Source organism: Neofelis nebulosa, chromosome 10 (genome assembly GCF_028018385.1).
Source record: "Neofelis nebulosa isolate mNeoNeb1 chromosome 10, mNeoNeb1.pri, whole genome shotgun sequence".
Taxonomy (NCBI): Eukaryota; Metazoa; Chordata; class Mammalia; order Carnivora; family Felidae; genus Neofelis; species Neofelis nebulosa.
Genome location: NC_080791.1, coordinates 2,881,025 through 2,906,861, shown reverse-complemented (window position 1 = coordinate 2,906,861; position 25,837 = coordinate 2,881,025). Strand labels below are relative to the sequence as shown.

Sequence of the window (25,837 nt, the reverse complement as noted above, 5' to 3'; positions counted from 1 at the left end):
ACCTCATTCTCTGGCTACTGAGTGTTAATATTAGAAATCCACTAGCAGAAAGACTGCCTCACATCTCAACTCAAAATTGAAATATATAAATCAATCAGTCAATAAATGCACATACATAATTCATATACATATACAAGTGTAGATGTACAACACATAAAAAACAAGGAAGAAAAACATATGAACGAAGCATTCAACTTGAGAAGTCAGAAGAATAGTAAACCAATACATAAAAAGAAGTAAGCAAATAATAAAGATTAAAAAGAAATCACGAATAAAATGGTAAGGAAACAAAGGACTGAGCAGGTCATTAAAGCAAACGCTGGCCCTTTAACAGGACGAATCAAATCACAGACATTCAGCAAGACTGAAAATGAAAAAACAGAATTAGCACAAAGACAGTGTCAGAAATACAAAGGTACAATAAATACAGACAAAAATATACAGAAAAAAAACAGAGAATATCATACATAACACAGGATATATATGGAAATTTTTCCAGAAAAGGTAAATTAATACACAATAAAGTAAGCAGAATGGATCCATAAAAATTCAAGAAATTAATTTTTATTTGTCATATCTAACAGCAGAAAAGGTTAATAGACCCAAATCGTTGTAGACAGGTCTTACAAAACTTCTAAGAAACTGATGAGCTTTACTTTAAATAAACACTTCCACATCAAAAAGAGAAGTACACTTCTTAAGTTGTTTTACAAGGCTTCTCCAAAACTGAAACAAAATTACAGAAGAAGAAAAGTTAGAAAAATATCAGCTGATTTTTCATTAAATTTATGTAAAGATTCTAAAAAGCATGCTAGCAAAGAAAATCTAGCCATAACTGAAATAATATTAATACTTATTAACTAGTATTTAATGATACTAGTATTTACACTAAGAATGGGGTGACAGTGTAATAACAGACATATTTATGATAGCGTTCCTCAAAAAAAGAAGATGAAAAAGTAGATGCAATAATTTTAAGAAGTTTACAAAGGCATTCTGTAGTATTCAGAAATTGTTTATAATAAAAAATAGGGGCACCTGGGTGGCTTAGTCGGTTGAGCAGCAACTTTGGCTCAAGTCATGATATCAAGGTTTGTGAGTTTGAGCCCCTCATCGGGCTCTGTGCTGATGGCTCAGAGCCTGGAGCCTACTGCAGATTCTCTGTCCCTCTCTCTCTGCCCCTCCTCCATTCACACTGCATCTCCCTCTCTCTCAAAAATAAAATATACATAAAAAAATAAATAAATAAAAGATTAAAAATTAAAACCTTAAGAAAACAGGAAGAAAACCAATTCCTTAATCTAACGCATATATTTAATAAAAAGCCTACCAATAAAATAGAAATAGAGGAAAAACAATATGAGAAAATCTGTAGCCTTCTTATGCAGAAGTATTTGAGTATTGTCTTTATATAACATACAAGTAAAAAAGATATCTAATCAATTTTGCACTAGCGTTCCAAGCCGATTAAGCCAAAAGTAAAAACTATGGAACACAAGAAATAAAATCATTACTGCTTTTGAAAAATATGATTTTATTCATTAAAAATCTCTTCCAATTAATAATAAACTCCTTGGATTTGCAAGAGTTCAAATCAGTATACAAAATTTAACAGCATTCTTGTATTCCAAAGAAAATCAGGAAGTGTTTGCTTTTTTAAAGCCTCTATTTGCAGTAAGAAGAGAATAACATAAGATACTTGAAGATAATCCTAAACAAATAGTCACAAGGCATATATGGAAAAATATATTTTAAAAAATCCCTGAGTGATATATATATATAAAAAAGATTTAACTACTGTGAGAGATATATAATCCCATTGATTACAAGACAAAAAAACATAAAGGTTTCAATTTCCCACCCAAATTAATCTATAAACCCAAGAGAACAACAAAGAAAACATAATAGCATATTTTATTGAACTTAATAGGTTATTTATACACTTTGTTTGGAAGGTGAAGTAGTAGGAATAGCTAAGAAAACAATTTTGTTTTAAAAGGATGGAGATTGCCTAAATGTGAATCAAGACATGATATATAACTCTATGAAGGGAAACAAAAACAAACATAAACTACTGGGACTTCATCAAGATAAAAAGCTTCTTCATAGCAAAGGAAACAATCAATAAAATTACAAGGCTGTCTGTGAAGTGGGAGAACATATTTGTAAATGACATATCTGATAAAGGGTTAGTATCCAAAATCTAAATAGAACTTATCAAACTCAACACCCAAAAAATACATGATCCAGGTAAGAAATGGGCAGAAAACATGAATAGACACTTTTCCAAAGAAGACTTACAGATGGCCAGTATACATATGAAATGATGCTCAACATCACTCATCATCAGGGAAACACAAATCAAGACCACACCGAGATACCGCCTCACACCTGTTAGAATGGATAAAATTAACAACACAAGAAACAATGGATGCTGGTGAGGAGGTGGAGAAAGGGAACCCTCTTGCACTGTGGTGGGAATGCAAACTGGTGCAGCTACTCTGGAAAACACTCTGGACACTCCTCAAAAAGTTAAAAAAAATAGAACTACCCTATGATCCAGCAACTGCATTAGGCATTTACACACAGAATACAAGAATACTGATTCAAAGGGTACATGCACACCAATGTTTATAGCAGCACTATGTACAAGAGCCAAGTTATGGAAAGAGCCCAAATATCCACTGACTGATGATTGGATAAAGAAGATGTAGTATATGTATAGATGATTGGATAAAGAAGATGTAGTATATGTATACACTGGAATATTATTCAGCCATCAAAATGAATGAAATCTTGCCATTTGAAACGATGTGGATGGAGCTAGAATGTATTATGCTAAGTGAAATAAGTCAGTCAGGGAGAGACAAATACTGTATGATTTCACTCATGTGGAATTTAAGAAACAAGAGATGAACATATGGGAAGAGGGGAGAGAGAAGAGAAGGAAACAAACACAAGAGACTCTTTTTTTTCCCTTAAAACAAATTTTTTTAAATATTTATTTTCGAGACAGACAGACACAGAATGCGAGTGGGTTGGGGCAGAGAGAGAGGGAGGCACAGAACCTGAAGCAGGCTCCAGGCTCTGAGCTGTCAGCACAGAGCCTGACACGGGGCTTGAACTCACGAGCTGTGAGATCATGACCTGAGCCGAAGTCAGATGCTCAACCGACTGAGTCACTGAGTCACCCCCTAACACAAAGGACTCTTAACAAAAGAGAACAAGCTGAGGGTTGATGGAAGGTGGGGGATGGGCTAGATGGGTGATGGGCATTTAGGAAGCCACTTGTTGGGGCATCTGGGTGGCTCAGTAGGCTGAACATCCAACTCTTCATTTCCGCTCAGGTCATGATCTCCCAATTCATAAATTTGAGCCTGGCATGGGGCTCTGTGCTGACAGAACCTGTTTGGCATTCTCTCTCTCACTCTCTCTCTGCCCTTCCCTCACTTGTGCTCTCTGTCTCTCCCTCAAGATAAATAAAAAAACATTAAAAAAAAAAAGGAGGGCACTTGTGATGAGCACTGGGTGCTGTATGTTGATGAATCACTGACTTCTCCACCTGAAACCAATACTGCACTGTATGTTAACTAACTAGAAATTAATTTTAAAAAATGAAATTAAAAAGTGAATTCAAAGATGATAAAAAAAAAACAAGGTGCATAAACCAAGGGCAGGACTTTTTAAAATGCACAAAATCAGTAAAATATCCACTCACTCAGTAAAACTACAAATATCCAATAATGACTATATGGCAGGCATTTGGCACTGGAGAACAAAACAAAGTTCCTCTCCTTATGGAGCTTGTACTTTAACGGGGAACAGGGAGAGAATATATAGAAACTAAATAAATACACAGTTTATCAGCAGAGTAGACGTGATGTAGAGAGGGAGCCCATCATGGGAAGGAAGGAAGAACATTCCAGACAGAGGGAAAAGCGAGGAGAAATGGGCTGAGACAGGGAACATGCTTGATGTGTTTGAGCAGGAGCAAGGAGATGATGGCTGGAAATCCACAGACAAAGAGGAGTGGTGGAAAGTTAGGACATGAGATCAAGGAATTCACCATGTCCAGACTATATAACGTGCCATTGCTATAAAAGACCTTCCACTTTTACTCTAAGATAGAAAACTGTAGACAGTGTTGAGTGGATGAATGAATTAAATGGTCAGAGTCACATTTTATCGAGATCAGTCTGGCTCCCGGGTGGAGATGAGAATGGGAAGGATGAGACCAAGGTAGACCCAGAAAGAGGACTTGGAAGGCTATGGCAAAAATTCAGAGTTGAGGGCAGTCCAGATCTGGATGACAGATGCAGAGGGCAATCCTTGCGTTCTGAAGGTAAAGCCGACAGAATTGGAGAAAATGAGACAAAGAGTGTGGGACTTAAATGTTCTACTCTTGGACACTAGAAGAATAAAATGGAAAACATTCTAACAGGGGGTAGGTTTGGGGGCACTGAGACATCTAGTAGGCAGTGAAATAGATGCCCACTGGATACCAGCTATATGAGCCTGGCATTCAGGGGGCAGGCATGGGCTGGAGGGGAAACTTTTGTGCTGTCCTCCTATGTATAAACAGTACCAAAAACCAAGCTGCTGCCTGAGGCTGTTGAGTGAAGGAGGACAGACAGAGCAGAGGCCCTGAGATGGGAAGTCACTGGCCAAGTTCACCAAGAAAAGCAGCCAGTGACGTCATGGGAGAACGAAGACAGGCTTGTGATCTGGAAGGCAAATGAATGAAGGGTTTCCAGAAGAGGAGCAAATATCTCTAGGAAATGCTTCTAACATCAAAAAACTGAGACAGTTCCTAATGTGTTGATTCTTATAAATATCTGTCATACGTTGTGAAACTGTAAAAACCAAATGGCTGACGAGATGAGGGAAAAGTTAGAGGTAAATGTGTTTATTTATTGGGGAATAACAAACTGTCCCAAAACTCAGTGGGTCAGTCACCCATGTGGTCCTTCTCGTCTCTGGGATTCTCCATTTGTCTGAGATCACCGGCACACAGAAGGGAACCTACTGACATTTCTGGGATCGTTTATGTATTTGTAAAACGTCTGGCTTTGGAAGCCTGAAGCTGGTCTCCGATGGCCTGCCCGGGGCCACTGGGCTCTTCTCTACATGACGTCTGTCATCTTCTAGCAATCCAGCCCAGGTGTCCAAGAGGGGGAAGAGTGCCATGCCTCTGAAGACCCGGGCACAGAGAATTGCAGTGTCCATTTACTGCATGATGATGGCAAGATCAAGTCGTAGGTGAGCTCCCAGTCAGAGCAAAGGGTTCAAAGAGACTGGAGATGCAGGCCATCAACAAAATCAGTATTGTACTGAGTGCTTTTTACAAGCACAGGAACAAAACTTTCAATGATGCGAGCTAAGCATATACTGGGGTTACTTTGTAGTGTGAGACTATTTGGGTGGATGATCTTATTTCATTTCATAAAACTGTGTTACTTAATTGCAATTGTGAACCCATGTTAAAAAAAAAAAAAAACTCTAATTTTAAGTAAAAGAGTCAACCAAGAGAAATATACACATTTTCCCCAGAACTGACAAGCGGGCAGATGAGGAACAAGAGAAGAAAAAAGATCGCTTATCTGGGTTTTTAAAAATAGTGACAGGGAGTACCTCTGTTTGTCACTTTCCAGCTCCAGTTAAGCCTTGCAAACTCACACGTCACTCAGGGGTTGAGCAGACCTCCGTCCAGGGAGGCCTCTCTGCCATTGGGTGGCTGACAGATGGCACCGAGACAAACGAGGGTCTATTTGACTTATTAACTGTGTCAAAAATACACTGCAAAACAGAACACAGCAACTGTGAGACAGAAGAAAGGAAAGCCAGGTTTTGCCTCCTGTTTTTCAAAGGAAATAAGGTATAGATCAGAAGACGAGTCAAATTCTTTCTTTGCAAAGACAAAGGAACCTGAAAAGCTGTAGTTTCCCGTTTAGATTTAGGTAATAGCAGCCAATCCACTAAGAGCAAAGATAGAAGGCTGCTTTCATTTTCACTCCTTTTCCTGCCCAGAGAGCCTCAGCAGCAATAGCCGGTGAGTGGCTCCAGTTTTCCATCGTTTATGGCCGTGTTTGAGGGAATTTCAGGAGGAGGAGGAGTGGGGGAGACAAGGGGGACTCGCGAGATACTCTGGGGACGTAAGGGATAGGGGCTCAGGGCACGGTGGCAAGTACGCGAGCAGACAAAGTATTTTAGGCAAGAAGTTAGACCTTCTAGGAAAAGGAAGGAGATGTAAAAAATCTGGAGCTATCTTCTTAACACTTTGCTATGATTTTAGCCCTTTCTGTGAACTCACACTGAGAGTTCTTACCCGTTTTACCAGTGTCCTCAGCAGGGTGAGGGGCTGTCCATGGGGCATTTCATTTCCTCCATGCTTCTGCTCCCCGTGTGACCTCTCATGAACAGCAGGGACCAAACCAGCCACACTGCGTTCTTTCAGTCTCTGAGGCCAGAGTCGCCCTGCAGCCCTTCCTCGGAACACAAACAGGGGTCCTTTCACAGATGCTAATATGTCCGTGCTTTACTGGTACACTATTGATGATGGCAGGTTTTTAAATGAGTAGTGATAAAAGTGACAGGAAGTAAAGAGATCATAGGTGACACCGAGATAGAACTGAGTCAGCCATCACCAAGCTAGTTAGTGAGGCTGCTTTCTCTCTGTGAGCCTCACTTTCTCCACCTGTAAAAGAGCAGAATCTTGAAAGCGACTGGTGCTACTCTAAGTGTGGTCGTTGGGCAAGGAGATTTGCCATGATCTGAGACATTGGGAGAAATGAAAATAACACACTCCACCCTGATCAGTGAGATCAGATTTCTGGGAATGAGGAAGTTCTATTTACCGAGCTCCCAGATTCTTTTGCATGTTAAAATTTGAGACCCATGGGCCTAGAATCCAATATCTAAAGTCTGTCCATACCTAAAACCCTATTGTTCTCACAGACAAGACATTACCCCAAGGTCCGGCCCTACGATAAAACGGGGATGGCCGGCAATAGGGTGAACGACTTTATTGAGGACTTGAAGGGAAAGAAGGCGTTAACAAAGCAAGAGTTACGTGCATTAGGGAAAAGAGTGGACCTCATCGTGGATAAGACTGAAGGCCTGATTGATGATCTCAATGAAAAATCAGAAATAGTAGGAAAAATGTTAGTGAAAAGTATCTTCGGTCCCAAAGGCGAGCTGGCTTTAGGTGAGTATCTCGGGTCAAGGGACGGGTAACTCATTGGTTATCTGCGCTTCTTATGTGGTCTCTGTGTTATTTCTATTTGCAAGTGGAGAATCAACTATCCACATGACTAGTCCCCTCTCTGCCTATCGTACTTAAGACTGTAAAATGTCCCGGTCTGCCCCAGACCCTCTGCCAGCATCTGCAATCACTTTATACTGCTGCACCTTTTCTTTTCTCTTCAGCATCTGTCACCTTCAATCATTCCATAACCTCTCTCAGTCACTGTGCCGTGTCTCCCCAGCTAACACATAAACTCCATGAGGTATAGATCTGTGTCGGCTTTGTCCAGAAGGTAGCCCGAGCTCCTGGAAACCAGCCCTGACACATAATAGGTGCTGGGTGAACGTCTGTTCAATGCGTAAATGGTGCTCGGGCTCTAGGAAATTCTGGGACAGCCTTTAGCCAGTCTGTGGGACACTGGCCATACGCTGTGGACTCGAGACCTATTCCCAGATGTGAAATGTTCAATAGAAACAAAAAATCCAACGTCGTCTGCTCACGTGTGGCTTAGCCCAAGGAATAAATCTCTGAGCACCTAGATCCATCCTTGTTGAAGGAGTACAGAGGGAGCGTAAGGGGCCGTGGCGCATCAATATGTCTTTGAAGCATGGGAGGCACACTTTTCCTATGAAGGGTCAAGCGTCACCATTTTAAGCATTTACGACCAAACGTTCTCTGTCACAGTAACTCCAATCTGATGCTGTGGCATAAAGTTAGCAACAGACAATAAGTACAAAGTGAGCGTGAGTATGTTCCAATAAAGCTTTATTGGCCAACACTGGTGTGGATGGAGTTTGGTCTGCAGGCCACAGTTTGCTGTCCCTCTCTACAGTATAATATACACATGAGTATATTCTCAAAGTCTGCAACATCCTTCTGGGATTATTCTGTCGCTACTCAAAGACTAACTTTACAGAGATGTGCACTTTCCTTCCTCAGAACGAAAAATGCTATTGCAGAAAACTGTGATTAAAGAATTTGATTATTCCTGAAATCACATGAGCAGGAGCATAATGAGCCCTTCGTTGTTTCATGGAACCTCTGCCTCCTCCTTCACTTGGCATAAAGTCACAGGCCTTAAGAAGCAAAGCTGGAGCTTAGGAAATGAGCCAAATTCCCATGCTTCATAGGGAAGGCCCATGCTGAACAGAGTCATTTACTTGTGATCGCAAGGGAAAGAGTTTCAAGTATGGAGGTTCTAGAAACTTAGGTCTGCTAACAAATCTTCTTTTCGATTATTTCAGAAATTCTTGATGAAATTGAGAATTATGACTCTGACAACAGCGGGTCATATTCCTCTTCGACAGGTAAGTGCCCTCAAATCTCATGCGATGACAAAAACTTCCAGAGGTGTCCTCAGGCCCTGCAGTAAAGAGCTAGGAAACCTGAGTTTTCAGTTACCGTCTCTGCAAATAATCTACAGAGAAGAGCAAGGATATTTAACTTCTCATTCATTCTACTGCAGAATATGAAGATGAAAGTGAAGAAAGCAAAGAATATGAAGAAAGTGAAGAAGAGGAAAATGCTGAGTCATCCCAGGAAATGGATCCCCCGATAGTAGAAGACACCAAACCTGCTGGCTCACGTGAACCCTCAAACCTCACTGAGGGTAAGGCCCTACAGTACAGGGGAAAGACCACTGAGATAGGTTCAGAAACTCTGGGTTATTGCTAACTTCCTCACTTTCCCCCCGGTCGCAAGCAAGGTCAACACTTACATCCCTGCTCTCCATCTTCTGAGAATCTGGAAGTGAAGGTGAAGATCATGAACTGGGGGAGAACTGGGGGTCGTAGGCATAGGTTCTCCTAGGACAGGCAGCGTCATGGACATGTGGTGACACTAGATGAGCTGAGGCAGACAGAGAGGCCCCTACTGGGCAACAGAAAGAGAGCTGGAATAAAACACAAGCCATCTCTGCACTGAGCCCATCATTGCCCCTGACTAACCACGTTCCCTGGTAGAATTATCTTAACTTTTCTGAGACTCATTTTTTTTTTCTGAGTCTCACATTTAAAAAAAAAAAATTTTTTTTTAACGTTTATTTATTTTTGAAACAGAGAGAGACAGAGCATGAACGGGGGAGGGGCAGAGAGAGAGGGAGACACAGAATCAGAAGCAGGCTCCAGGCTCTGAGCCATCAGCCCAGAGCCCGACGCGGGGCTCGAACTCACGGACTGTGAGATCGTGACCTGAGCTGAAGTCGGACGCTTAACCGACTGAGCCACCCAGGCGCCCCCCCTGAGTCTCACATTTTTAAAGGAGATTAATAACATCTATAAAGATGCATAAAACATCAAAGAGAGATCAACTAACAACTGCACAAACAGAAGAAGGAAGTGGTTAAGAAAGACACGTTGAGAAAAGCACAACAGGACCTGTCACACATACCGTGTGATCACTGAAGACATTGATGACTTACTGAACCACATCCAAGAATCATAGCGTCTAGAAAGGAGTGATAGCGCTGTTGTGTTTGGATTAGCATGTTTTCAGAAGTTCTGGACACGATTACAAAGGCATAAACATTTTGCCATCTTTATTCACTGTCTTATCTATTCATATATCCGTACGTATATATGCATGTATTAGCTGAAAACCTACATATGCTGTTCTAATCACTGTGTTTATAGCAGGAAGCGAGATAAATAAGGATCCTGCTTTTATGGAGTTTACAGTGCAGTGAAGGTATTTATATAGTAAGAATGACCAAAATACAAGCGTAATTTGGGGGATGGACAAGAGGCATGGAGGCGAGGAGGAGGCATGGAGGCGAGGCATGTGGGCCAGGATGAAGAGCTATGGGAACTCATCTGACGTGATATTCGGGACAATGTGACCAGTTGGGACGGGGTGTGCCGTACTCTGAGGCCAAGGCCTTGCAGGGAAGGAGGAAACAATCCCAAGAGCTCTCAGTCAGAAATGGTCTTGCCGTGTCCCAAGATCAATCTGACGGGAGAGTAGGGGATTAGGAGGGACGTGGTAGAAGGAGCTGTCATGGTCTCAGCTTGGAGCTACCATACTACTTAGAGCCTTTTAGAGAGTGGGAAAGAGTCGGGATTGTATTTGCAATAGAAAGGCCCTTAGAAGTTCTTAGGCGCAGGAGTGATAAACCGGCATAGCATCAGAAAGGTCAAATGTGTTCAAATGTTTCAGTGAAGAGATCATAGCTTTCGGCTGGTGTTGCCATAGTAGGGAAGTTGTCACATGGTCAAATCTGGAGCACATTTGGACAGAGAGTTGACAAAAACATAGAAATAAAAATAATAAACTCCACCTTGATCTACCAAATCAGATTTCTAGGAATGAGCTCCAGGAGCTCTGCTTAACAAGCTCTCAGATACTTTTGCATTTAAAAATTTGAGACCCATGGGCCTAGAATCAGACATCCAAAGTCCTTTCCATACTTAAAATCTTATTGTTCTCACAGACAAGAAATCACCCCAAGATCTGATCAATGACAAAAAGGGGATTGCCCATGGCATGCTTGGTACCTTTTTTGAGGACTTGAAGGAAAAGAAGGTGTTAAAAGAACGAGAGATACAAACACTAGGGGAAACAGTGAATGTCATTGTGGATAAGACTGAAGGCCTGGTTGGTGATCTCACTGAGAAAACTCAAATGGTGGGCAAAATGATAAAGAACCATTTCTTCAGTTCCAAAAGCGAGGCGACTATAAGTGAGTATCTGAAGTCAAAGGACAGGTAACTCATTGGTATCTGCTCTCCTTATGCGGTCTCTGTGTTCTTATTTCTATTTGCAAGTGGAGAATCAACTATCCACATGACTAGTCCCCTCTCTGCCTATCGTACTTAAGACTGTAAAATGTCCCGGTCTGCCCCAGACCCTCTGCCAGCATCTGCAATCACTTTATACTGCTGCACCTTTTCTTTTCTCTTCAGCATCTGTCACCTTCAATCATTCCATAACCTCTCTCAGTCACTGTGTCGTGTCTCCCCAGCTAACACATAAACTCCATGAGGCATATAGATCTGTGTCGGCTTCGTCCAGAAGGTAGCCCGAGCTCCTGGAAACCAGCCCTGACACATAATAGGTGCTGGGTGAACGTCTGTTCAATGCGTAAATGGTGCTCGGGCTCTAGGAAATTCTGGGACAGCCTTTAGCCAGTCTGTGGGACACTGGCCATATGCTGTGGACTCGAGACCTATTCCCAGATGTGAAATGTTCAATAGAAACAAAAAATCCAACGTCGTCTGCTCACGTGTGGCTTAGCCCAAGGAATAAATCTCTGAGCACCTAGATCCATCCTTGTTGAAGGAGTACAGAGGGAGCGTAAGGGGCCGTGGCGCATCAATATGTCTTTGAAGCATGGGAGGCACACTTTTCCTATGAAGGGTCAAGCGTCACCATTTTAAGCATTTACGACCAAACGTTCTCTGTCACAGTAACTCCAATCTGATGCTGTGGCATAAAGTTAGCAACAGACAATAAGTACAAAGTGAGCGTGAGTATGTTCCAATAAAGCTTTATTGGCCAACACTGGTGTGGATGGAGTTTGGCCTGCAGGCCACAGTTTGCTGTCCCTCTCTACAGTATAATATACACATGAGTATATTCTCAAAGCCTGCAACATCCTTCTGGGATTATTCTGTCACTACTCAAAGACTAACTTTACAGAGATGTGCACTTTCCTTCCTCAGAACGAAAAATGCTATTGCAGAAAACTGTGATTAAAGAATTTGATTATTCCTGAAATCACATGAGCAGAAGCATAATGAGCCCTTCGTTGTTTCATGGAATCTCTGCCTCCTCCTTCACTTGACATAAAGTCACAGGCCTTAAGAAGCAAAGCTGGAGCTTAGAAAATGAGCCAAATTCCCATGCTTCATAGGGAAGGTCCATGCTGAACAGAGTCATTTACTTGTGATCGCAAGGGAAAGAGTTTCAAGTATGGAGGTTCTAGAAACTTAGGTCTGCTAACAAATCTTCTTTTTGATTATTTCAGAAATTCTTGATGAAAATGAGAAGGATGAATCTGGCAAAATCAAGTCATTTTCCTCCTCAACAGGTAAGTACCTTCAAATCTCCCACCACAATGAAAACCTTCAGACCTCTAGAGGTGTCCTCAGGCCCTGCAGTAAAGAGCTAGGAAACCTGAATTTTCAGTTACCATCTCTGCAAATAATCTACAGAGAAGAGCATTGATATTTAACTTCTTCTTCATTCCACTTTGGAATCTGAAGTAAATGTGAACAGAGTGAAGAAAAAGAAAAATGCTGTCAGCCCAGGCATTGGCTCTCCCTATAGTGGAAGCCACCAAACCAAATGGCTCTTGGAAACCCTCAAAGCTCACTCAGGATAAGGCCCTACATTACAGAGGCCCTAAGTCACAGGGGAAAGACCACTGGGATCGGTTCCAAAACTCTGGGCTATTTATTTAAAAAAATTTTTAATGTTTATTTACTTTTGAGACCGACACAGACAGAGCATGAGTTGGGGAAGGGCAGAGAGAGAGGGAGGCACAGAATCGGAAGCAGGCTCCAGGCTCTGAGCTGTCAGCAGAGAACCCAACGCAGGGCTCAAACCCACAAAGTGCAAGATCATGACCTGAGCCGAAGTTGGACGCTCAACCAACTGAGCCACCCAGGTGCCCCAGAAACTCTGGGTTATTTCTGACTTCCTCACAACCCCCAGGTCACAAGTAAGGTCAACACTTAACATCCCTGCTCTCCATCTTCTGAGAATCTGGAAGTAAAAGTGAAGATCATGAATTGGGGAAGAAGGCTGGGGGTCGTAGGCATGGGTTCTCCTAGGACAGGCAGCGTCATGGACACGTGGTGACACTAGATGAGCTGAGGCAGACAGAGAGGCCCCTACTGGGCAACAGAAAGCGATCTGGAATAAAACACAAGCCATCTCTGCACTGAGCCCATCATTGCCCCTGACTAACCACGTTCCCCGGTGGAATTACCTTAACTTTTCTGAGACTCCTATTTTTAAATGAGATTGATTAATAACATCTATAAAGATAAATAAAGCATCAAAGAGAGATCAACTAACAACTGCAAATAGAACAAGGATGTGGTTAAGAAAAACACGCTAAGGGGCCCCTGGGTGGCTCAGTGGTTAAGTGTCCTACTTTGGCTCAGGTCATGATCTCACAGTTTGTGGGTTCGAGCCCCACATCGGGCTCTGTAGTGATGGCTCAGAGCCTGGAGCCTGCTTCGGATTCTGTGTCTTCCTGTCTCTCTGCCTCTTCCCCATTTGTTCTCTCTCTCTCTCTCAAAAAGAAATAAAATGTAAAAAAATAAAATAAAAAAGGGAAAAGAAACACGTTAAGAAAAGCACAAGAAGACTGGTCACATATACCGTGTGATCACTAAAGAAACTGATGACTTACTGAACCACATCCGAGAATCGTAGCGTCTAGGAAGGAGTGATAGCGCTGTTGTGTTTGGATTAGCATGTTTTCAGAAGTTCTGGACACGATTACAAAGGCATAAACATTTTGCCATCTTTATTCACTGTCTTATCTATTCATATATCCGTACGTATATATGCATGTATTAGCTGAAAACCTACATATGCTGTTCTAATCACTGTGTTTATAGCAGGAAGCGAGATAAATAAGGATCCTGCTTTTATGGAGTTTACAGTGCAGTGAAGGTATTTATATAGTAAGAATGACCAAAATACAAGCGTAATTTGGGGGATGGACAAGAGGCATGGAGGCGAGGAGGAGGCATGGAGGCGAGGCATGTGGGCCAGGATGAAGAGCTATGGGAACTCATCTGACGTGATATTCGGGACAATGTGACCAGTTGGGACGGGATGTGCCGTACTCTGAGGCCAAGGCCTTGCAGGGAAGGAGGAAACAATCCCAAGAGCTCTCAGTCAGAAATGGTCTTGCCGTGTCCCAAGATCAATCTGACGGGAGAGTAGGGGATTAGGAGGGACGTGGTAGAAGGAGCTGTCATGGTCTCAGCTTGGAGCTACCATACTACTTAGAGCCTTTTAGAGAGTGGGAAAGAGTCGGGATTGTATTTGCAATAGAAAGGCCCTTAGAAGTTCTTAGGCGCAGGAGTGATAAACCGGCATAGCATCAGAAAGGTCAAATGTGTTCAAATGTTTCAGTGAAGAGATCATAGCTTTCGGCTGGTGTCATGGTAGGGAAGATGTCAGGTAGTCAAATCTGGAGCTCTCTGGGATGGAGAGTCAACAAAAACTATGCTGGACTGGCTGTGGGCTAAATAAGGAAGAGGACGAACCAAGGATGATTCTGTGTTTTGGGTAGGCAACTAGGTGAAGGGTGTGAGGAACTGAGATAGCAAAAAACTTGTAGTAGAGAGAAATCTGAGGAAAAACCTATTTGTAGGAGTGGGCGAATATCAGGAGTCCTTCTCTCTACACATTTACTTTGTTGCCTGGATCACATCCAAGGGTACATGTTGAATACACAGGTAGATTCAGCCGCGTTGTTCACAGGGGGACCAGGCACGGGAGTAAATCTCAGGATTCAGCAGCATGTAGACAGTATTTAGGATGACATGTCTGGAAGAGGCCACCTGGGGAGAGATGCTGACAGAACATCTTAGAGGGTTCAATGTAGAAAGACCCACCTCTGGGAGGCGTGGAGGAAGCGCAAGGCCGGCGAAGGGCATCCAGCTTGAGAGAGGACGGTTACCGCACGCAGAGCCTCTGAAGCCTGGCGAACCCTGCTCAAGGAGGAAGGTGTGCTGGACCACGTTTGAATGCTCAAGAAGCAACAGATGGCCAGTGGTGACCTCAATCTCAAGCATTTAAGTGTTGAAAATGACAGTCAGTGTCTACCACGTGAAGAAAAGAGAATGAGAGATGAAAATAGTGAAAAGAGATGCCACCTTTAACGAATTGTACTGAGAAGCAGAGCGGCGAAACACAATAGCTGGATGGGACACCAAGTGCAGGGGCAGAGTGCGTAATAGATAAAGGGATATCAAGGCATGTGATACGCCAGCAGGGAGAGCACAGCAGAGGCAAGAAGGGGTACAGATGATGCAGAAGACGGGGACGAGGAAACACCCGAGTACAGTTCTCGCAGGTGAGAGGAAATGGAGCGAGAACGTAAGTACAGTCTCTACCCTCGGCCAGGAGGAAGAATGTGCCGTCCTTTGTCACAGGAGGGGAAGGACAGCAGGTGGGCAGACGTGTGGGAAAACGAACAGACCTGTGGGTTCAGAAGATGAAACTCTTCTTACCCAGCAATACTGGAAGGACCGGAAGGCTTGTTTCCCTACGGGAAAACTACAACAAGAAAAGGGAAAGATGCCTGGTAGCTATTTTCAAGTATTGGAAGGTAACTACTCATTAATAAGTGGTTGTAGGCTTTTCATCTGTGCCAGATAATCATTCTAGGCATAGGAAATACAGAGATTAAACACATCTTCCCTGTCCTAATGAAGCCTACCATACAGCAAGCACAGTTAAGAGCAATTATGATCATAGTTTTTAGGGGCACATTTACATAAAGTGATCGAAACACGAGGAGAGAAGCCGTAGAAGTATTAGTGAGCTTTCATGGGAAAAGGAAGGAGACATTTGTCTCAATGGTTCCAATGCAGGAACTATATACACCAGTGCTTAGAAAGCTCACACTTCAGGATCCTCAGAATTGGTCAAAATGCTTTCGAATTCCGCAGGGTCTCTGTTAGTGGAGACACTGCACTGGTGGTAATAATGTGCACAGTAGGGATATTTTAGTGGAGTGAAATAACTGAATAATCACTTGACCAGGCCACATGAACATTAGGCTTCCTTCCAAATCTTAGGTACTGTGTCTGCGTGAGACTGATGCACGGGGATTGAAAGGTTGCTCAATGCCATGACCACTGACAAAAACAAAAGTTGTCTGTGGGGTCAGTGAGAAGCAGAAAGAAAGATGGTAGTACTGAAGATTTCTCTTTTTGTCATTTGTAATACAAAATGATTTTGTTGTTGTTGTCTTATTAAGCCTTTTGAAGGCATGGCGGTGAGCATTTGCTAAGAATGAGAGCCCGGTGAAAAGATCCTCATGACTGCCAGACAGTGGGTGCTACTCCTTAATGAGTAATTTTTTCTCTTGTAGTTTTTCAGGTAACCCAGGCCTCCCAAATCAATGTGCTGAAGCTTTGTCCTTGTATCCATTTTAAGGAACCAAAGACAATAATGGCACATGAGGTAATATACTTTGGAATAGGGGCACACAAGGTTGTCCACTCAAACAACATGGAACTCACTGGAAATTTCAGTTCTTGCTACAGATGCCTTAGGATCAGCCCCAAAGTCATAGGATGCTATTCAATCATGTTATCTAATTAAGGGGCCCTTACATCAGATTTCCTGTCTGTTTCATCCCATCCTCAAACATACTTTAAACTCTCACCACCAGTGAACCAAAGCAAGGTTTCCGGAGTGTGTACTCAGAACTACTACACGTTTTTAGTCTGGTGCCTTGTTCATGAATCCCTAGTTCCATCCCCAAGTCCTCCAGCCACCCAATCTATAATTGTAAGGGCCTATTTTGCATAAGATTTGGAGGCAAAAGTGGGGAGGCTGGGTGCAACTCACTCTGTGTCGGTTAACTGCAGATCTATCCAGTGATGGAGAAGAAGAGCCGAATGCGCCTGGCTCTCATCATTTGCAATAGAACATTCGATTATCTTTCTGAGCGAGTAGGCTGTGAAAAGGACATTTCGGGGATGCGAGATCTGCTGGAGAACCTTGGATATTCAGTGGTTATAAAGGAAAATCTCACCGCTCAGGTAATGGCCCCAGAGAGTGGGATGAGTTGGGATGAGTGTCCCTCCTTTCATCTCCTTCCTGGACTTCTTCCTTGGCGGCTGTCAGAACGGAGCGCATGTTACAGAAACTGCATTTCTCTAGAACGGGCATCCTGCACCCCAGCCTCTCCCAACGTACACTCTGAAGGCCAAGACCTAGATGGCAGTAGTTCACTAAACAGGCTGGCTCTTGCTAATGCTCTCAGTTTGGGAGACACCCATCACTTGATAGTCTATGTGAGACACGACTCTGAGGCCTTTATAATTTCAGTATCATGTGTCTGAATGTGAAGCCAAGTAGGCGGTTAAAAAACAAAACAAGTTTTGTACATATACATACACAGAAGAAGTTGTGATTCTGGCTTCGTCCAAAAAAAATACCACGGGAGGCTTTAGACAAACCATTTTAAACCTAGCAAGGAATCTGTTCACGTCTCTACGTCAGTGGAAACAGTCCCTCCATCTCTGTCTCTGTCTCACTCTTTGTTTAATGAAAACTCAGGGCAATTGCAGCCTGTAACACGGTTGTGAAAAGCAAAGCCTTTGGCAGGAGACCCATCACCTCACGTGTCCCTCCCTGTACTCCACCTCCTAGCATCTCCCTCAGTCTAAGGATCTACTGAACACCACCGGGCTACACGCTGTATGAAAAAACCCTGCTTTTCCATTCCATACATCCAGCTTTCTGGCTGTATGTCAGAACATAATTTCTCGTACAATTCCACTCTGTCCAAATCGTCTGATCACTCCATTTCTGCTGTCTCTCTCTCCCTCTTGAGTGTGTGTGTGTAAAGTCCATGTACCGGGTGAGCACAAAGTAGACACAGACAGCTCCCAGGTGGTAAGTCTGGAAACTCTTTCAGGAAATGAAGGTCGAGCTGAAGCACTTTGCCGCCCGCCCAGAGCACCGCTTCTCAGACAGCACGTTCCTGGTGTTAATGTCACACGGCATCCTGGACGGGATCTGTGGGACAAAGCACAGGGAGGAAGAGCCAGATATCCTTCAAGACGACACCATCTTCCAGATTTTCAACAACCGCAACTGTAGGAACCTAAAAGACAAACCGAAGGTCATCATCATGCAGGCCTGCCGAGGCAGTGAGTTGGAGCTGGGGGACGCAGTGGGTGGCCATCCACTTTTTTCTGTGATTAGCCTGGTGTCCAGCCTTCGCCTTCCCAGGGCTGAGGGAGAGAAACCACACTGTAGAACGGCACTTTGGCCTGCTCCAGAAAGATACGAAGCCTGTATTGTTGTTGAACAAGTGTTAAGTACGCTAGAATAACAGCACGTGTCCCGATCATCTGGGACTAGGTTCTACTAAACTTAAGTGGCCTCTGTGTAGTTCCCAGTCAGTGAGGCAGTTTTTCTATCAGGAAGATACTGGCATTTTTAATAAATTCCAGATGGAAATGTATTGAAGTAAAGGTATAAGGGTTGAGAGACATTTTGTGTGTCTGTGTCTGTAACATCTTTTGTAAGACAAGGGTGTCTCTCCCAGAAGGCAACGGGGCCGTCTGGGTGACAGATGTGGGAGAAGCCTGTGCATGGCCGGAAAACCAGCCCTCAGCACCGTACATCTTCAGTGATGCCGTGCAAAAGACCCATGTGGAGAAGGACTTCATCGCTTTCAAATCTTCGACTCCACGTAAGTGACTTCAGAGAGAAGCTTCTCGATCTCCTGTTAGTTTCTAGATCACAGGCCTGGCTGTGATCCTATGTGATTGCTGATTGAAAAACATCTCTTCCTTCATGATAGATTTTAGGCAGAGAATAAATTTAAAATATGGAGGTTTTTATAACTAGAAAGCTAGAAGTCTTCATTTTGGAGGAAACATTCAAAATAAACTGGAGTTTTATGAGGATCCAGTGTTACAATAGTCTAACTATAAATCAGAGTTGTTTTTGTTTGTTCAGACAGCAATGGCACATGATTTGGTCTACCTCATCACCTGCTAGCAATTAAACAGGTAATCAGTAAAACTGTAGTACTTTCTTCACACATTCCAGAACCTCTTACATTATTATTTGACTCTAATCTAAAAAAATTAGTTAATATTCACATGCCTGACTTCAGCATCATGCAGCCAAGACTGAAAATCCTCCTTTGGCAGCAAAGACAAAGTAGGAGATAGAAACACAAGATATACCGAGCTGATCGTGGTCAAACCTGCAGAAAATCTATTTAACAGTCACCCACGACATTGGGGTGATTTAGAGAACCAGGGCACTTTCAAGAATCTTGTTTACAAAGCCACAGTTATAAGTCCTCTACTGCAGTGATTACAAACTGTGATGTGCACAGACATCCCTTTGGAACGATATTACAGGCAGGGTTCTGATTCAGTGGGTCTGGGGGGTGGCGAGATGGTGCCTTTCAAAACACCCTGTGGTGAGGCTAGTGCTGTCCGCCCATGGCCACACATGAGCAGCAAGGGACTGGAGGACCCTCTGAGTGTCGTCTGACAGGAAAAGGCTATGCAGGGAACACCCACTCGGTACCTGGAACAGTCATACTTCTCTTTGTTTTACATACTGGAGTTTAAAACTTTATTTGAAAGAAGAGCTCTATACTTTTAGCAATTAAAGGAAGTTAAGAAGGCATATATGGGCTGGTATGTATCTAAGAGACTCTTTAACTTACTTAAGGAAATGCGGTCTAACATGTAAAGTTCTTGCTTTCATTTTTGCACACGTAACGACCCGCTAAGGTGGAGTGAGCACAGGGTGTAGGATCCACAAGTGAAGCAGATGTGCTTACTGAACCTCATGGAGCATATGGTCGGAGCAGAGAGGCAGAGGTTAACTCAGGGGAAAATATACACCCACGTCTCACAAGTAGATACTGACTGTCTCTTGACTGTGCTAGGTGCTTTGAGGAAAAACGTGTTGAAAGATGAAGGAGTTAACTATGTCAAGGGTAAGCGAGGAACATTCCAGACAGAAAAAGCACAGAGGACATGGGAAAGAAAGGAGCCTGGAAAACTGGGCCAGTATATCTGGAGCACAGAGCTGGGGCTCAGTGCTGAGAGGGAGGTTGGAGAGGTCAGGAGGGGTCATGCGATTTGGGGCCTCATAGGTTCGGGAAGGATTTGATCTTTTCTGTTTACATACTTTATTACTAATATTACTTTATACTAATAGTAATAGGAAGTTTTGGTGAAACTTAAGCAATGAAATGGTAAGATTATCATTTTTATTTATTTCTTTTAATTAAAAAAAAATTTTTTTAATGTTTATTTATTTCTGAGAGAGAGAGAGACAGAGCACGAGTGAGGCAGGGACAGAGAGTGAGGGAGACACAGAATCCGAAACAGGCTCCAGGCTCTGAGCTGTCAGCACAGAACCCGATGCCGGGCTTGAACTCATGAACAGTGAGATCGTGACCTGAGCCGAAGTCAGATGCTTAACCGACTGAGCCACCCAGGCGCCCCAAGATTATCATTTTTATATAACTACTCCGGGGATTCTGTGGGGAATGGATTACAGTACAGCAGGAAATACAGGAGGCGGGTTAAAACGCTACTGCAGGGTTACTGGCCACAGCTGTTAATGGCAGTCTCGGGAAGACACAGCTGTTGAATCCAGAAGGAATTAGTGTATAAAATGTCTAGGACCCAGTGTTGGGAGGATGTGGCAGGTGAGTAAGAAGGGATGACACAGAGGACTCAAGGGATGGTCATGGTGTGTTCATTAAAACGGGAATCCTGCCAGAAAGTGTGAGATGCCTTTGGCATATTTCCAGATGAAACAGAGAGAGTTACAAAGCTGTGTACCTCAGAAAAGAGAATGGCACCAGGATTCGGGAGGTGGTGGCTGAGAATTATATCTCATAGTCTAAAAATGGATGAAATTATACAGGAGCAGAGAACAGATGGAGACGAGATCCCAAAGCCGAGGCTTGTGGATGGCAGAGGTCAAGCTGGGAGGCAGAGTATTTGCAAGTTGGGCTCAGGAAGTTTCCTATCAGGGCATAAGAAAGAAAAGTAAGGGTATGTATGTGTGGTCAGTGTGACCAAGAAAGCCTCCACTGGACTTATGGCCAGTTTCTGATTTGAATGAGAGAGATCAGGTGAAACCCAGCAAGTGACCATGAGATTAAATGACGTGGAGGCCATGGATGGCCTTGGGGAAAGTGACTTGGTAAAGTCAGGGTGGTGGGGGAGACAGCAGATGGGTGAGCAGGCTAGGGCTTGAGGATGTGAAGACGGTGGGGAGAGACAAACCTGAGGAATGCAACCATTAAAAGGAGGAAGGAACAGGAAGGTAGCTGCAGATAAAGTGACCATTAGACTATGAGCTTTTTGACGATGGGAGAGATTTGATCACATTGCAGTGGTCACGAAAAGTGGTAGCTCAAGAGATGTTCACAATAAAAAACGAGCAAAATATTACAGGAGAAAACAGAACAGACGAAGAGGAGGTCCATAATGGCACGACAGGAATTAGTTTCTTTTCCACTACTTGCAGTCCGAGGCAGGTAACTTTGGCTCTAAGAGCATGAACAGGGTTGATGACTGAGAGTCTATGACGGTTTTCTCTGCGCCTCCTGGGGACACTGGAGGTCCCAGCTTTGCCTTTCTCTCTCCTCCAAAGCACTAAAATCAAACTATGCCCAAAAGCTCTGACTCTAAGAGTCTTTCACATACACCACAAAGGCCACATCTCCCAGTATTTTAATACCTTTTATTTGCAGATAACGTTTCCTGGAGACTGAACACAGATGGCTCTGTCTTCATTTCCCATCTTATCCGCTACTTCAAAATGTATTCTTGTTGTCATCATTTGGAGGAGATTTTCCGAAAGGTACAGGTCTTCTGTTTTTTTCCATGTCATCACTGTGCAACCATTCTCAATTTTTTTTGGTGGGTGGGTGGGTGGGGAATCCTGAAAGCTCTTAGGCCATCTTGGCATTCCTTCCTGTACTCCACGTTTGTTTAAAGAGGAGGTTTTGGGGAAATATTGCACGGAACCAGTGTGAGTTTCTCTGATTCTGATGGCCTTGTTTATTCAGAAAATGCTTGAGGATACTCTATCATGCATGGATGTACTATAGCCAAGGAAAAGCTAAACGTTTCTTCTGTGTATACCCCCCTGGCCACAGCCTTAAAACATACCACAAATTCTGTGACTCCTGAGAGACAAGTCCAGATTTCCCTTTTAGGAAGTATCTAAAGATTTTCTTTCCTGCCTTAGGTTCAATATTCATTCGAGACTCCAAATATAATTACCCAGATGCCCACGATTGAGAGACTCTCCATGACACGATATTTCTACCTCTTCCCTGGGAATTAAAACTCATACATAGCATCTCAGGTAAATGCTTCCAAGAAGTGGACTTGGGAGCTCCCTGCTCAGAGCCTGTGTGTCAAATACAGACAGAATGGAGGACAGTGACAGGGTGTAGCTGCCTAGTACTGTCCTGTCCCCATGTTCTTTTTTTTTCAACATAATTCTTAATTTTTTTTTAATTTACATCCAAATTAGTTAGCATATAATGCAACCATGATTTCAAGAGTAGATTCCTTAATGCCCCCTTACCCATTTAGCCCATCCCCCCCTCCCACACCCCCTCCGGTAACCCTCTGTTTGTTCATCATATTTAAGAGTCTCTTATGCTTTGTCCCCCTCCCTGTTTTTATATTATTTTTGCTTCCTTTCCCTTCTGTTCATCTGTTTTGTCTCTTAAAGTCCTCATATGAGTGAAGTCATATGATATTTGTCTTTCTCGGACTGACCAATGTCACCTAGCATAATACCCTCCAGTTCCATCCTATGTAGTTGCAAATGGCAAGATTTCATGCCTTTTGATTGCCGAGTAATACTCCATTGTATACATATACACCACATCTTCTTTATCCATTCATCCACCGATGGACATCTGGGCTCTTTCCATACTTTGGCTATTGTCAACAGTGCTACTATAAACATGGGGGTGCACGTGTCCCTTCGAAACAGCACACCTGTATCCCTTGGATAAATGCCTAGTAGCGCAATTGCTGGGTCATAGGGTAGTTCTATTTTTAATTTTTTGAGGAACCTCCATACTGTTTTCCAGAGTGGCTGCACCAGCTTGCATTCCCATCGTCCCCATGTTCTTAATGACCCTTGGGAAAACCCTGGTTTCATATGAAATTATAAGAAATTATAAGTCTAATGTTTCCCTCCAGTCTTAATGTCTCTCAAGGACCTACCTAGTGAGTGGAAGATATTTAGATCCGAAGCTTGCACAAAAAAACTGGATGTTCATATACAGCTGGCGTGAGGCGTCCTCCCAGAGAAGTCAGTTTGGCTGAGTTTCATTCCTCCTGTGTTTGTGATGAGGACTGCCTGTACCACAGTGTCAGTTGGAGGCTGCTGGGTGTGCACCGAGGCAATGAGACCCTAGTGCGGACCTCCCCTTCTGGGGGTGACGGGCCCATAGCCCTTTTGTGAAGGCACAACTCATGGTAGGCATCAGTTCTGTTTATACCTTACCTCCTATAACCCCTTTCCTTATGTTTCCTTCTCTCTACTTTTCCAGGGAAACTGGGCCATTATGTACTCGACGAATCTACTACTTTAAAAGGGCAATGTCTGCTCGTGAATATTTTTATACAAAACTTCCCAAATGCCCACCTTCAACCAAGGCCAAGTGAAAATCAATGTCATACTGTTGCTGAGTTAGTACTTGTTACATATTTAAAAAATTATGTTTGTTTTCTCACGTTATTGTAAGGGTAAAACATTTTCATTGCAAAACAAAGTTTAAGTATAGAAAAACATTTAAAAAATATTTAATGAATAAGTGATTACATTAATAGGTGTCCTGGTATTAGGCAAAGATCATATTCTCGGGATAAACTCTTCTCTGTTATAAAGGATCATTCACGTACTCTCCATTTGGAAGAATATTACTAACATTTGACTTGGGACATTTACATTATAGACTGAATTCTCATTTATTTTGACTCATTTCTAACTTGGCCATAGGATATTTTGATAATATTTTTTAATGAACTACAAGTAGTATTTTTTTTGATTCCTAGAATGTGAAAAATCTTTGTCCCTGAGTTCACTTATGAGTTCTCCTAAAAACATATACAAAGGCCAGTGTGAATTTATTTCTTAGTAGTATGTTTTTATTATCAAAATGTTGATTTTTTTTTAAAAAAGTACCCATACATATCTGCATCTGTATACTCATTAACTTTCAAACTATAGATGAAAGCCAATGTGTATAATCAGTAAAAAAACAAACAAACAAAAAAAAACTTTATTTTGTTTGAATCTTGAGGACATGGAGATTATGTAAAAATATCCCTTTAGAACTGAAAGTGACAAAGAGGGAAGTGAAAATCAAGTTCCATGAAATGATTTATGTTCTCTCTCTTCCATCCTGTGGTCTTACTTCCTCTCTCTCTACATACACAAACTCACAGATGAATTTAGAAAGCTAGCTGTGTAAGATACTCTAGGACCTGCACTTGTGTTGATTCAAAATTACCATCTAGGATTAAAGGGAGATGTGAAGCATCAGTAATATACATAGCCTAAGCTTAAGAGGGCGGGGGAAGGCGATCAAGGGCTGACTGGGGGCTGGGTAGAGTCTCCTTCCTGTCCCTTTACACTCAGCCCCTTATATTCTAAAGGTCACATCTCCAGCTGTTGGAGCTACAGCTCTTAAGGTCAACAAAAGTGCAGCCTAGTCAGCAAGAAAGAGGAAGAACCAGTAGACACAGGCCCTCTCCCTTTCAGGAAGTCTTCTCTTCCTATAAACCAAGAACCACCACTGGGTCCAAAGTAACTCACAGCTGCACAGAAGTTGAGAAATGAAGTATTTATTCCATGTGTCAAATTCCTAGCAAAAAAACCCCTGGGAGTTTCTATTAAGAAATGGGGGAAAGCAGATATTGGGTCCCTTTGACTGTCTCTGCCAGAGATTGCTTCCACATTTGATGGCTGCCTAATACTGAATTAAAAAAAATTTTTTTTAATGTTTATTTTTGAGAGAGGGAGTGAGACAGTGTGAGTGGGGGAGGGCCAGAGAGAGGGAGACACAGAATCCGAAGCAGGCTCCAGGCTCTGAGCTGTCAGCACAGAGCCCGACGTGGGGCTCAAACCACAAACTGTGAGAACATGACCTGAGCCGAAGTCGGACGCCCAACTGACTGAGCCACCCAGGCGCCCCTGCCTAATATTGAATTTAATGGATGGATGAGAATGTATTTTACTAAGTTCAGTAATTTCCAAATGTGTTATCTTATGCAATTTTATAATAAAATTTTCCTCCTAAATATATCTCTAAGTTGCTCTCTGATAATACTATTGGAATAAACTCTCAGAACTAAAATGACAGGGTCAAAAGCATTAAAATTCGAATTTTCTATGTAGGGTAGAGCTCAAAAAATTGTCTGAATGTGCACTCCCCCTGAGCTGAATGCATGATGGCTCATTTTCCTATATTTGCACCAGCACGATGTGTACTCTATCTTGTTAATTTCTCAGGCCCAAAATCAAAATTATTCTGATTTTTGTTTGCTTTCTAAACCAGCTAAGCATCTCATCCCACGCTTATAGGTCACTGCAAACAAGTTAAATGTTAACTGGTGCTTCCTCTTGTCCACCAGGTCTATGGGGGGTCTTCCAGAGACTCACAGGAACCACTAACTGGGCCACCTCTCTGGCTTCCAGCCCAGCCGGGACTGTGCCTCTCACCTGACAGGGACATTCTTATCTCACAATCTGCTAACCCCTTTGCCTAAACCAATCGCCCCTTGCACCCCATAACTGCATGACTTACTACTGCCCTTCCTGGGGTTTCCACTAAATTAAGACCTTATCAGTGTCCTCACTTGTCTA

The 25,837-nt window shown here is 42.9% G+C and overlaps 1 protein-coding gene and 1 long non-coding RNA gene across 4 annotated transcripts in view; one reads left to right on the top strand and one right to left on the bottom strand.

Moving 5' to 3' along the window:
- LOC131486728 (uncharacterized) overlaps positions 1-25,837 on the bottom strand; it is a 502,029-nt gene that overhangs the window by 178,427 nt on the left and 297,765 nt on the right. The gene's annotated exons all lie outside the window — the stretch shown is intronic.
- On the top strand, positions 5,942-25,276 carry LOC131486726 (caspase-12-like). Of its 2 annotated transcripts, none has more exons than XM_058686607.1 (13): positions 5,942-6,049; positions 6,955-7,204; positions 8,488-8,550; positions 8,709-8,852; positions 10,671-10,919; positions 12,207-12,269; positions 16,305-16,396; positions 16,807-16,980; positions 17,862-18,096; positions 18,498-18,644; positions 21,693-21,802; positions 22,193-22,312; positions 23,167-25,276. In XM_058686607.1, exons 2-12 carry the CDS (start codon positions 6,997-6,999, stop codon positions 22,289-22,291), a joined length of 1,584 nt encoding a protein of 527 aa, XP_058542590.1. In that variant the 5' UTR covers positions 5,942-6,049; positions 6,955-6,996; the 3' UTR covers positions 22,292-22,312; positions 23,167-25,276. The 2 variants fall into 2 exon arrangements, with proteins under 2 accessions (XP_058542590.1, XP_058542589.1); XM_058686606.1 differs by having other exon boundaries at positions 5,943-6,049; positions 23,520-25,276.

What these genes read in the sequence shown, in the direction of transcription:
- LOC131486726 (XM_058686607.1), top strand. Translation starts at nt 6,997, where the DNA reads ATGGCCGGCAATAGGGTGAACGACTTTATTGAGGACTTGAAGGGAAAG. An exon ending in CAAAAGCGAGGCGACTATAA is followed by an intron (nt 10,920 to 12,206) that starts GTGAGTATCTGA and finishes TGATTATTTCAG; the next exon opens with AAATTCTTGATGAAAATGAG. An exon ending in TGGAGGAGATTTTCCGAAAG is followed by an intron (nt 21,803 to 22,192) that starts GTACAGGTCTTC and finishes TTCCTGCCTTAG; the next exon opens with GTTCAATATTCATTCGAGAC.